Here is a 13,108-nt window from a genome sequence, read left to right on the forward strand (position 1 = left end):
GAACTGAGCTGGATGAACCTCTTTCAGTTCTCAGGAAAGAAAGAGCAAGTGGCGGTCAGCTCTTTAGAAAGCAGATTTTATGAGGGAAGAATAAATAAGTGATGACCTCAGAGGGAAAATCCAGCCAAGTCAACTCAGCCACAAAGAAGGACACACAGAGCAGGGGCTGGAAAACTAGGTCTGCATCAACCTTCTTTCCTAGTGCAGGTAAACTGAAATAAGGAAGATAAGAGGGTGGATTTGTTGATCCGAGCCCGACCTCATGGTGTCCACTGGCCTCCAAACAAAGAATAACCTTGTCTTCCCACTCCCTGAAGTCTATGACCAGCCTTCTCCTGAACTGCACCAACATCAAAAAGACTGTCTAATTTACCATTACATTATTGATCTTCTGGACCAAAATTGATTAGTTTCTCTCTAAAACCTGCAAGTCATGATAGAAAACCCAGGAAGACCATGTGATTACATACAGCAGGCAAGAAGGTAGGGAGTCAGTCTACATGTGGTGGCAGGTAAACAGGAGTTTGCATTTTAGTTCTTAATTTCCAGGATTTTAAATAACCTTTTTCACAACTCTGGAAATAAGGGCAAACATTGCCTCATTTTACCGAAGGTTTAGCTGAGGTATAAGGACATTGCTAAGTCAGGACCCTATTTGGATAACAAAGATTCCAAAATGCATACCCAGCTTATCTGAACCTAGAAATCGGGGCTTGTTTTCTGGCCTGTAAACTGCACTATGGCCCTTGATGGTGCTGTGCTTACAGTACAGTTGCCTTACTCAGGCCTGGCAGGGATTCCTGCCAGAATTAGTAAAATGCTTTCATGGATACAGTTATCCACTCCAAGGGCCCTGGGTGCTTCCCCTTCCCTCAATCCTCCAATTATTTTCCCTTGTGAATCCACAGTGCCTCGTGGTATTTCTACTTTGGGGAGGAATCAAAAGGCTGATCTTACACTTCCTTTTCTTGTTAGTCCGGCTCCACATTCAATGTCTCTCTGGCTCCTTTTACTTTTCCCAAGATGGAGCTCATGCCTGTCTATTATTAGGATCATAAGCAGAGTTATTAAATTACTACAATAAAAATTATCTTTATCTTTTATAAGGACTATATATTTTCTGGGATGTCTTTCTTCCTTTTCTACAAGTAGTGGCCTCTGCTAGAGAAGGCACAGCAGAAGCTGGGACTTGAGCAGGAGTTAGTGGTGGGCCAAGTGCTGGGAAGGAGGGTGGGGCAAGGCAGTACAGGGAGAGGCAACACTGCAGCCCCCAAAGCCTATTTAAAACTAAAGAAAGAGCTGAAGAGGTAAGGGAAAAGAGGCCTTTTTTTGTTGTAATGAGATTCCTTTATCAAATACCAGACCAGACATCAAACAGCAGACTTTCCCTTGATTTCTGGAATTATTATTAAATGGGTAAGAGCCAAATATAAGTGCCTCTACCAGGAAATAAAGGAAATAAAGACACAGGAAGCCAATTAAGTTATCATTTAATTTTAACAGTTTTTTTTTAAGGTGACTTCCAATTTACAATAAGAAAGTTTTAACAAGTTAGTTTCTTGATCACAAAAGACTTGTTAATTTCTGCCAATAAATAACATTTCCACCATTTTCTTTAACCTAACCCAAAACAAGAAAAAGCAAGTAATCTCTCAGCACAAGCAAATAATCCATCATTCAGAAAAGCCTTTTAAAAAATGACATCATGAGCTAATCTATGTCTGACCACCTCATTTAGGAAGCAAAACCAGAATCCTTTCTTGGAAAATGCCTGCTAACATTTCCACTGGGAAAAAAATACTATTGGTCACAGTGTATTGAGAAAGGAAAAGTAAGGCATTCATGACGGCATCTTCGAAAAGGTTCTCTAACAGACCAAAAAAACCTGTCTTTCTTGCTGAAAATCAAAATCTGTGGTAAGCTTCCTTATTACAAGCACTTTCAGTTTAACATGCTAAAAAAAAAAAAAAAAAAAAAGCCCAAAACAAAACCCACAAAACGTTATTTGGAGACAGCTATGTCAAGGGGGTGAAGGGGATCTGGGCAAGAACTTACAGGAAGGCAGTATGCATGGCCCTACTTTAGAGCTGCTCAGAGGGATGGTCCACAGCCATTTCCTTGCTTCTTGATCTTAAACCACCTTGACTTGTCATGAGGGTGTAGAAGAGGAGAAGATGCATAACCCTGTCTCAGACAAAGGTGTTATTTAGCAAGTCTTGCCAAGGTTGCTGGGGCGTGAGGCCAAGGCCTCCCGGGAGGGAATATCCTCGCGAGTATCATCTTTACCTTTGTGACTGCATAGATGAAGGCAGCTAAGCCTGGCCCCATTCACTTCAGCTGACTAGACATATGCAGGGCAGGCCATGAGTCTCAGAGTAATACAGGTCCCCTCTTTCACACTGTGGCAACGACACAAAGCTCTACTGTTAACACAGTTCTCTGTACAACTCAAGAGTAACAACCCTTTCTTTCGAACTACACAATTTTCTCTAGACACATCTGCTCTTTCCTGGGAGCATTTCACCCGAGCCGTGCTGAAGAGGGACTACGGCAACACAATGCTTGCAACTACCCTTCAGGTGATCCAGACCCTCCTCTGGCTCCTGTTGGGGCCCCACAGGCTGCCCTTCTAATAGCAGACTTCAGGAAAGATGTGGACCAGGTGCCAGGCAAGATGGTACCCATCATTATAACCACAAATGATTTAGGAAATTGGAGACTCATTCCCATAACTGGGGCTTTGGGTTTACCTTCCCTCTGAAATTGTTTCTGCCTAGGTATGAAAAGCTGAATAATGCTCTGAAAAAAACGGGTTCCACTGTTACTATAACAACCATAGCAAATATTGGGGATTCTAGAATGACATGGGTTCAGAAATAATTTTCAATATAAAAATTGGAGGAAAAAAATCTGATAATGAATAGAAAGAAAAACTATAAACTAGGTCATCTGGGATAAGTTCTCCCTAAAATGTAAACTGTTTTATTTACGTAAAACAAAGGAGGGTGGAGGGAAGTGATTTTAGCCTTACTTCTTCTGAAAGGCTGGAGACTCTTGAGTAATGACCATGTAAACCCAGCTGCATGTCACATAAGCATGGTTTATAATATTTTCTTATGAAGACCAGCTACCTCAAATTTTGTTTCAATGTTATTTAGAAGAGGATCTATGGGACAAAGACAAGGCTGAAAAGCCCCAAAGTTATCTAATTTTAGAAATCTCACCCTTGCTCCTTAATGACATTAAATAATAATATTCTGTTGGCAAAACAAATAAAAGGATTTTTCTTTTCCTATTTTGAACAGTGTCAGGAAGTCATACCTAAGTTATTAGGATAAGATATCAAATCTTTGCTATTGACAGGAATTTGCCTCACTGAACCACAACTGTTTGTGTAGGAACAGAAAAGGCCATGTAAATATAGACAGAAGGATATGAGAAATACTGATACTCCTGAAGAGTCTGACTTTCCTATCCCTAGGCAAGGAGCCAGATCAAGCCCATCAGAGTGTGATACACAATTTTCACTGTGCCGGTTAGTACCCAGTCAAAAAAGGGCAGTTACGCCAATCAGCAATGTCTGTCCCATAACTGTGTGCCTTGAGGTTTTAAAGAAAATTGAGGCTGCTTTTGTTTAAGCATTCCATTAAACACACACACACACACACACACACACACACACACCCCTTGGCTTCTTGGGTTGTTTTTGCTCTAAATATTCAGAACACAGAAATTTTAAAAGTTATGTATGTTTTAAGTTTGTGTTAGATGAGTTTTCAAATTTTTATTTAAAAAACAAAAACAAAAACCAGTCATCCTGGGTGCCTGGGTGGCTCAGTGGGTTAAGCTTCTGCCTTCAGCTCAGGTCATGATCCCAGGGTCCTGGATTCAGCCCCCCACATCAAGCTCTCTGCTCAGCAGGGAGCCTGCTTCCTCCTCTCTCTCTGCCTGCCTCTCTGACTACTTGTGATCTCTGTCTGTCAAATAAATAAATAAAATCTTTTAAAAAATAGACATCCAATCAATTAGAAATTCCATATGATGTAGATGTAAAACGAAATTAGAAAAACTAGTCCTTGGGAAGTGTCATTTTTTAAAGTGATATTTCAGTAAAGTATACAGGTATGCACCATGTCTAAGGAACTGATATATGAAGTGTTTTTCTCCCCCGAGATGGGAGGAGTTGAAGAAAATAAGGTCCCTAGGGACCCGAAAGTAAAGGGGAATAAGAGAAAAGCATTTTTAGTATCTTTAAAACATGCAGGGGAAGATTTAATAAAACAGAGGAAGCTTTGAAAATGGGGATACTACAGAGCTCTGACATCAGCTAAAATGTTTGGAATGATGGCCTTAGACAAACCTGGAACAGGCAATCAGCCATCCTGGGAGATTAAAACATTCGAAAACATGCTGAAAACCCTCCAATGAAGTCTAAAGTGAAAAACAAGTACTGTTGTCACAATATGTATATCCATATACGGATATATCCACATATCCCCAAAGCTCACACCTTCTGAACCGTCTTGAGTCACAGGTGCAAATACAGATGAAAGTACGGACTGATGGTCTCACTTTCAAAAGCTACATGTACCACATGGAGACACATTTATACACAACTTTCCAAAATCTTGAAACACATACCTCAACTTTCTATAGAACATAAGAAATACCTTTACCTTTAGAATTCAATAGAATTTGAATTTTCAAACCTAACTTCCTTGTTGCTTTATTATAAACTCACTCTGATTTTCTTGCATGACTTCTTACCTCTCTGGCTGATCTTTCCACAGCTCACAGGGCACCTGTAAAATACTTTTTTTTTTTTGAGTATAGTTGACTCATGTTACATTTCAGATGTACGACTTAGTGATTTGACAAGTTTATATATCATGCTGTTTACCACAAGTGCAGCTACCATCTGTCCCCGCCTTACATCCCTATTATGGTAACATTGACTGTATTTCTTATGCTGTGTCTTTTACTTCCATGACTTATTCATTCATAACTGGAGGCCTGGATTTCCCTCTCACCTTCACCCATTTTGCCCATCCCCCTCCATCTGTCAACCCTCAGATTGTTCTCTGTATTTATAGGTCTTTTGCCATGCCTCTGTCAAGGAACCTTGCTTTACTGTACAACTTGTTTTTGAGAAGATAATTAAGACATTCATAAATAATAATCCCTTCACTAGACCAGCACTTTTTTGCTTATAGGATTTTCAGTAACTATTTCACTACTTGTCTGATGACTGAAGCCCTTAAGAGTGGTTTCTACCTGCAGACTATGTAAGTGTAACAGCCTCAGCTAGGAGAAAAGACAAAGAGAGGAGACTCGCATCCATCAAATCTGTCATGTGGACTGACCTTCACCTTAGGTGAGATTTCCAAAACAGTGGTCCTTTCTACACTGGGGCTGGGGGAGGGAGGTCTGTGAGGCTATCCAGGTGAAGAATTCCCTCTTTGAATATAAAAAAATGATGATCAGTAAAGATAACTACTCAAGACTTTATGTCCCTTCTTTCGTAGGTTTTATTCATGACCCAGTAAGAGGTCTGTTCTCTCCTTCCCCCATACCCTCCCTACCATTTTTTAGTGACAGAGCAATCCATGCCACCAGATTCCAAGCCCTAAAACACTTTGATCTCTGTCATAAACTGGGAATTGTTAGCAAAAGGTGTAGGAAAGCAGAGACAGATAGGCTAAATCCTCATTCTTCCAGTGAAATTATATGGGTTTTTTTGGAAAAAGGTTTCTGGTGTCCTTAAAGCTTACATAACATAAAGCACTATTGTCAGGATGCTTGCTTCAATTTGCTGGACTCCTACCTCCCAAATGATATTAATGATTCTGTCAATAAGCACTTTGGTGTAGTATTACCCAGACATGCACAGTCACTGCAAAGTTGACCAATGAGTATTATGACATGGCACCTGTCACCAGACTAAACTAAAAACGGGAGCCCAAGGATCACCGAAATTTCTTTCCCTCGCTAGTAGTTACTTGAAAAACTAAGCTATTCAAACACTGAATCTGAACACTGGTTTTTGTATTCCAAAATATGCTGACAGAGACTGACATACAGTTTCAACCTAATGAGTGTTTAAAGATGGAGAAACATCACAGGAATTGATATACAATATAGGAAATCCTCATCATCCAATGCCCTTTAGCAAGACTTCCAAATCATAAGGGGATCACTCTACCCTAGTCAGTTTCCATTACCCCTGTTGGTTTTTAAAACACTGACATAGAAAAACAGAAGGACCACAGGGAGAACAGACACAAGTGCTGATGCAATCACAGAGAAGGACATAAACGCCTCTTACTACCAGGAGTGCTACAGAGGGCATTCGTACAATATTTAGAAATGTAGCTTCCTTTGCAGTTGGGTACATCACTTGGGCTTCAAAAATGAAAGCAAACTGTTCCAAATGTCCGAAGCTCTAAGGGAACTTTAAACCCATCATGCCCATGGCTGGAAGAAGAAATTTTGAGTAACTCTAAGAAAATCCCTCACTGCTTTTATTCTGCCTTACTAGAACATAGAACATATTCAAAAGAACTGAGAGTTCAGAATAAAGTAGGTTATATGGAAAACATTCTCCTTGGCCCTCAAATCACTGGGTTTGGGTTATTCATTTAGAAGTTCTACTCTAATCAAGTTTTCCGTAAGAAGAGAAGTTTTAGCCACTGAAATCTGAGCAATCTTCTTCAACGGCACCCTGTAGACAGGGAAAAGGAAAACACCCTCTTATGTTTGAAACACTATTATTAGTCTGAAATGAAAGATATTACCTTCCAAAAGAACAGGAGAAAAGGCTGGCTAGTTCAAAACCAGGGTGGAGGTTTCCAAGGCCCTTTTATTAGGGGAAGGTCCCCTTTGCAGCACAGAACTTCACATATGTATCAGACAATCAGATCAATTCTTCAAAAGTAGGAAAAAAAGGGAAAAACAAAACAGATGCACTTTTTCTATATATTAAACATAAATTAAAAACAATTTATAAAATGGTCACCTTTCTTACAGCATAAATGCAGAGTGAATTATGAATGCACCTCCAGGTTTAAGTTGTTAAAGTTGTTTTTGTTTTGTTTTCCAATAAGAAATAAATAAAATTTGTTCTTAAGTTTTGGATCCACCTGTGCCACAGCAGGGCTCTGCGTCATTATTGGCTCTTCTCCCCCTGTCACTCCTGTGCGCAGCACTGGGCTGTGCGGGGCCCACCAATTTCACTGGCCCATCAGGGTACTGGCTGTCTTTTCGGGGTGGCATCCGCTCATTAATTCGGTCCAGACCTCGGGCTTCTTCAAAACTCCGGATCCTGTGCTGAAGTGAAAACCCTCTGATGGCTACAGGAAAACAGGAAAGGGAGGAGCTCGATTAGACAACAAAGCAACAAGCTTGAAGTTTTTTAGCATACAGCAACTTCCTAGAGAAAATCATAGAAGGGTCGGAACACATGTCTGGTGAAGGTAACAGGCAATATTTGACTTGAATTAACCTCACCTGAAGCTACTGCATCTTATGGCAAATAGGGCAGTTGAAACTGTGCAAGTAATTTTCACAGAAGCTCATTACAATTAATCATGGCATAAGTAAACCTGACAAATGTCTAACAAGTTCATTCTGAACCTCAATACATTTGAGTAAGGGTTTCTTATGGGCCTGAAACATGCTTAATGTAAGAGAAAAGGCAACATTGGAATAACAGAACAAGTTGAACAGAGGGTCAACTTTAGCACGAACAGCGTACTGATCACCAAAAAAAATAATAAAAGAGCTCATCTTTTCATTTAGAAGGACAGCTTTTTCTCGTGCACAACCAGGAGCTAAATGTAAGTTAAAAGGCATCTAGATAATAGCTTCTGGATATCTTCCTTCTGACTGAACTTTTGTATCACCAAGGAAAGGCATTCCCATTTTGAGCTACCTTACATAACAACAAAATTAAATTAATAACACAAGTTTATAAATTCTAATGATTTTCTTCGTCAGATTCCTAGATGACCTGTTACTCAAAATTTGTTTTCAGAGAAACAGAGATAATTTAGCTTGACTTCCTTAGGGCAACCTCAGAAACAAATCAAACTAAATCCTAGTCCACTTTTGCCTCTGCTCTTGATATCCTTTAGAACCATTAGATAAAGAGGCTGACCTATTTGAGTTTCTAATAAGCACATAGAAGTCACTTCTATATGGAAGGGCTACAGGATTCAACCACCTGATTCCTCATGACCAGTTGCTTAAGCTTCAGCCATTGCATTAAAACTGACAGAGCCCACAGAGGACTTTAGCTATGGAGAGGGTCATTTACATTAAACAAATATGGGATACAAAGGAAACACTTTGTGAGCATGCCTAGAAATATTTATCCCTTTCCTCACTGTTACAGTTCTGGTGATGCAATAATAGACGATTTCAAATGCTGACACAGCTCTTTAAAACTAGTAGACAGACATAAGATCACATCTATCATAGGAATATGGCCATACCTTCCCGGGCCTCTACCGCTTCTACTGTGGCTGTAAGAGGCAGGAGCAGTGGCATGCAAAAATGAAGACAGAAAAAGAGTGAGTAAACCAACAGTATTGCTGCCAGCACAGACAACCCAGGCTCCCACCTCAGCCTATTCCCATCCATAATAAAGGTCAACTAGTTAGAGAAGCAAGGATTACTGTGAAACACTAAATTGGGGGGAAATGTGATGTAGGAGAGTTTCTAATACTTTTAACATTTTGGGTGGTATGGGAACCCTTTTAGCTAATAGTATTTATAGCTACGACAATGGGTCAGTCAAGCTGACTATAAGAAACCAAATGTTATGTTGCTTTCCTCATTTTTAAATAGCCAGCTGCTAATTTACGTTTTGACATTCATGTATCAAAATAACTTGAGTCAAATAATTTAACATTGCAACTGTTCTTTAGTTTCTAATAGCTCAGATGGTATTAAATGGCGCTGTTGCTAGGTCCTACTCAAAACAGTTACTTGAAACTACTTATTGTTCTTAAGGAATTTATGTGGGGTCCAACTGTCCTTTTTAATTACTTAATAAAAAAAGAATGGCCTTTGAATAACAGATTAGCATTTGGAAGGAGAGAAACATGGGTTTTAAGTGAGTGGTTCTTTCTTGCCCGGGGTGGAGTACTAAACTGGCAAAGACATAAAAGTACTCAATACCGGATACAAATTCCTGTACCATCTGGGACTAGAGATCTAGTAAAAGCTGCCATTTCCAACCCATATGGTTTCCATTCACTGTGCAGGAGAGAGCGGGCCAATTATTAATAGGGCCTTTTCCTTTGGTGATGGAAAAGGAAGCAATTTAAAAATTAGTGTCAACAGGTAAACTTCCTTGCATCATCTTTTTAAAGCAGTAAAACCCCTAATACATGCAAAGGTTACAGGTTGTAGCAAGAAAGATCTTATTAGAAGAACCCTCTCAGTTCCTCCAGTACTGATTTTTACAAGTCAGGGAAAAATAATGAACAGGACAGTTTGCTGTTCCTGAGGTTTTGATATCAGTAAGAGAGGAAAAACTGGAAGAACTGACAGTTAGCTTCCTGTCACAATGTGAAAACTGGAAACTTGGAATCAATTTATCGAGTGCTGGCGTTGGTGGTATAGTGGTGAGCATAGCTGCCTTCCAATTTATCGAGTGCTGAAATTTGTCAACCACATGTAGGCCTGTGGTAAAGCAATGTCATACCCTCTCTAATCTCCTCAAATAGAACAAATAAATGCTCACAAGGAAAGGTAGTGCCTTCAAACAGTACATCCCTCCTGCTGTTACAAAGTTGAAGAACAAAGCATAGCCTGAAATTTGTATATAGGTTATTGGTCTAATTAGAGTTTAAGTGTTATGTGGTGAAATGTGTACTAGTATCACACTGTCTTGGGTCCTTCTAGAATGCTTTTTTGCACTGGGTATAAAGATACCAGCCTGCATTAAGGGGCATTATATATAAGAAAAAGTCACAACCCCCCCCGAGAAACTGGTTTATTTATATTTAATTTATATTTATATATATATTTTATTTTATTTCTTTACTGAAACATAATTCACATACTCTAAAATTCACTTATTTAAACTGTACAGTTCAATGATCTAATATATTTAGAGTTGTATAACCATCACCACAATCTATAGTTAGAACATTTTCATCACCCTCAAAAGAATGCTATTTACCTCCCTAATCCCTTTCCATTAATCCTAGAGCCAACCAATAATCAACTTTGTCTCTACACAGTTGCCCGTTTTGGACATTTCAAATAAATGGAATCGTACCATATGTGATTTTAGGGACTGGCTTCTTTCACTTAGCATGTTTTTGTTTGTTTGTTTTTTTAAAAGATTTTATTTATTTATTTGACAGAGAGTGAGAGAGGGAGCACAGCAGGGGGAGGTGCAGAGGGAGAATTAGGCTTCTTGCTGAGCAGGGAGCCTGACACGGGACTCTATCCCAGGACCTGAGCCAAAGGCAAACCCTTAATGACTGAGCCACCCAGGCTCCCCTCATTTAGCATGTTTTTAAGGTTTAGTCCCGTTGAAGCATGCACCAGTACTTCATTCCTTTCTATGACTGAATGGTACGCTACTGTGTGAAGAGCCACCTCATCATGTGATGGACATCTGAGCCATTTCCACTTCTCGGCTCTAAAGAAAAATGCTGAAGTGAGTATCTGCGTACAAGTCTGTGTGTGGATATGTTCTCAGTTTTCTGGGGGTATATAGCTACAAGTGGAACAGCTGGTCATAAGATCAACTGCATGTTTAAGCATCTAAGGAACCGTCAAGATTGTGGTTTCCAAAGTATTGCACCATTTCACATCTCCATCAGCAGGGTGTGAGGGTCCTAATTTCTCTACATTCTCATCAGTACCTGCTACTGTCTGTCTTTGTGATCACACCCATCCTGGTGGGTGTGAAGTGGTATCTTGTTGTGGTTTGGATCTGTATTTCCCTAATTGAGCAACTTTTCCCATGCTTGTTGGCCACTTGTATGTCTTTGGAAATGCCTATTCAATTTTACCCATTTTTTAATTGGGTTGTCTTTTTATTATTCAATTATAAGGGTTCTTTCTATTTTCTAGATACCAGTTCCTTATCAAACATATGATTTGTAAATATTTCCACCCATCTATGGGCTGCATTGTCTTTTCACTTTCTTAATGATGGTTCCATTTCCAGCACACATGTTAATTTTGATGTAGTCCAATTTATAACTTGTTTTTTATTTTATGGCCTTTGTGAATTTCATTCAGTTCCTGGCAATCTTCTTTATTTCAGTACTAGGAAGCTTGGGAGTAAAATTTGTGGCTATCTATTGGCTTTTTGTTTGTTTGTTTTCCTTTGTGCTCCAAATTCCAAGCATATTTATTTTTACTTCAATGTGTTATATGTATACTGTAACTTATTCAAATCCCTCTAGAAACAAGTAAGGCATAAATGAATATATGCTATAAAGCCGTATGGGATATTGTTGGTGGAAAGCTCTCCAAGTAAAGTTACAGGAACAATAAAAGGTCTTTTTTAGCTAATGCTCCAGTTTGCCAATGAACTTGTAGAACTAAAACTCTGATTGGAAAATGACAAACGCACTTTCTGTCAGTCGATAAGAGACATAAAAAGCTCTAAAAAGTTAGCTCCAGCTTAGTTTTTTTCTTACGCATTCCTGAAGATGTCTATCAATTTCAAAAGCATCAATAAAAAGTTGTATTTGTTTGTAACACTCATATTCCAATTAGGAATGAAGAGAAACTATATAATTGGGACTGAGAACAAAAGGCAGACCAAAGACTATACACAAACAGATCTCCAAATAGCATATCCATATAATTCTCCTCCTAATTCATCCCAGATCTGCTCTTTTTCAATGTCCAGATTGAAACAACTTTGTGGATCAGCAAGTTTCCAAAACCTTTCAAGTAAGGATGTAGAAGACATTCCCTTTTTCTTCACCCATAGTGTTTCCTACTAATTCCAACTGGCCTTGTCAGAAGTGCTCTCACAGTAACTCACATGACTAATTACCAAAGCAATGGGGGAAGTATTTTGCTCACAAGAAACTGTACATTCATTTGGGAGAAAAAAATTCATCCTGAAATAGTTTACTAATCCTTTCCATGAAACAAAAGAAATTAATTAGTCATGTACTAGGTGCCTCAGCGTAGTAGGCAGCACATCAGTCTCATAACTAGTTATGTACTTTCAAGGAGAAAAATGTTCATTCCTCCTTCTAAATAGTTAAACTCCAATATTCCAGTATTTAATTTGAAAGAGAAGGAGTTTTAATTTTAATTCAATCCCATAAACAGAAAGGGGGAAAAAGGGCTTATTTCTATTAATCAGTATCAGCAGACTTACCATAAAAAGCAAAGCATTCCTATAAGTAATGAAATGACAAGAAAACAGAAAAACTTCAATAGAAACAATTTAACAAACCAGGGGCAAAAAAGCAGTGGAACTCTAGTTTAAGGTGCTAATGTTTCAACTGCAATTTTTGTGCCTAGAATTAGTTGTCTTGGTTGATCAGATCTATGTCTATCCTGACAAACATCAATATTTTCATCCCAGGGTTCCATAAAGCCCTCTCCTTATAAGACAGTGTCCACACGCTTTTTAGAACAGGCACTCTGCTCGCAGGCAGAGGCAAACACCCTCTCTGAGAAATTCTAACACCCCAAAATAAAACAAGTGTAAGTGGGGTGCTTGGGTGGCTCAGTCAGTTAAGTGACCAATTCTTGATTTCAGCTCGGGTCATGATCTCAGGGTTGTGAGATTGAGCCCCTTGAGGGCTTCATGCTCAGCAGGGAGTCTGCTTGAGATTCTCTCTCTCCCTTGCCCCCAACTCAAGCGCTCTCTTTCTAAAATAAATAAATCTTTTTAAGAAACAATATGTAAGTGAGACATTAATCATGTGCACATATCTAAAGCGCATAGCTCTATACATTTTTGGGTATGAATACCCATGTGTAACTACTACCCAGACAGCAATATAGAACACTGCCATTACTCCAGAAAGCCCCTCTCTCCATATAAATCAGACAGTCTGTGCCCTTTTGTGCCTAGTTTTTTTTTTAGTTTACCATAATATTTGTGAGATTC

General features: G+C 39.1%; 1 protein-coding gene across 3 annotated transcripts in view; it reads right to left on the reverse strand.

Moving 5' to 3' along the window:
• Window positions 1-6,839: 6,839 nt before the first annotated feature.
• PPP3CC (protein phosphatase 3 catalytic subunit gamma) overlaps window positions 6,840-13,108 on the reverse strand; it is a 96,780-nt gene continuing 90,511 nt past the window's right edge. For 2 of the 3 annotated variants that reach the window (XM_044225175.1, XM_044225174.1), the window contains exons 13-14: window positions 8,493-8,522; window positions 6,840-7,349 (exon numbers count right to left, since the gene is read on the reverse strand). In XM_044225175.1, coding sequence (XP_044081110.1) covers window positions 7,123-7,349; window positions 8,493-8,522 — 257 coding nt within the window. In that variant the 3' untranslated portion in view covers window positions 6,840-7,122. The remainder of the gene's footprint in view (window positions 7,350-8,492; window positions 8,523-13,108) is intronic. The other variant, XM_044225176.1, reaches the window with a different exon arrangement.

This window comes from Neovison vison, chromosome 11, assembly GCF_020171115.1.
Source record: "Neovison vison isolate M4711 chromosome 11, ASM_NN_V1, whole genome shotgun sequence".
Taxonomy (NCBI): Eukaryota; Metazoa; Chordata; class Mammalia; order Carnivora; family Mustelidae; genus Neogale; species Neogale vison.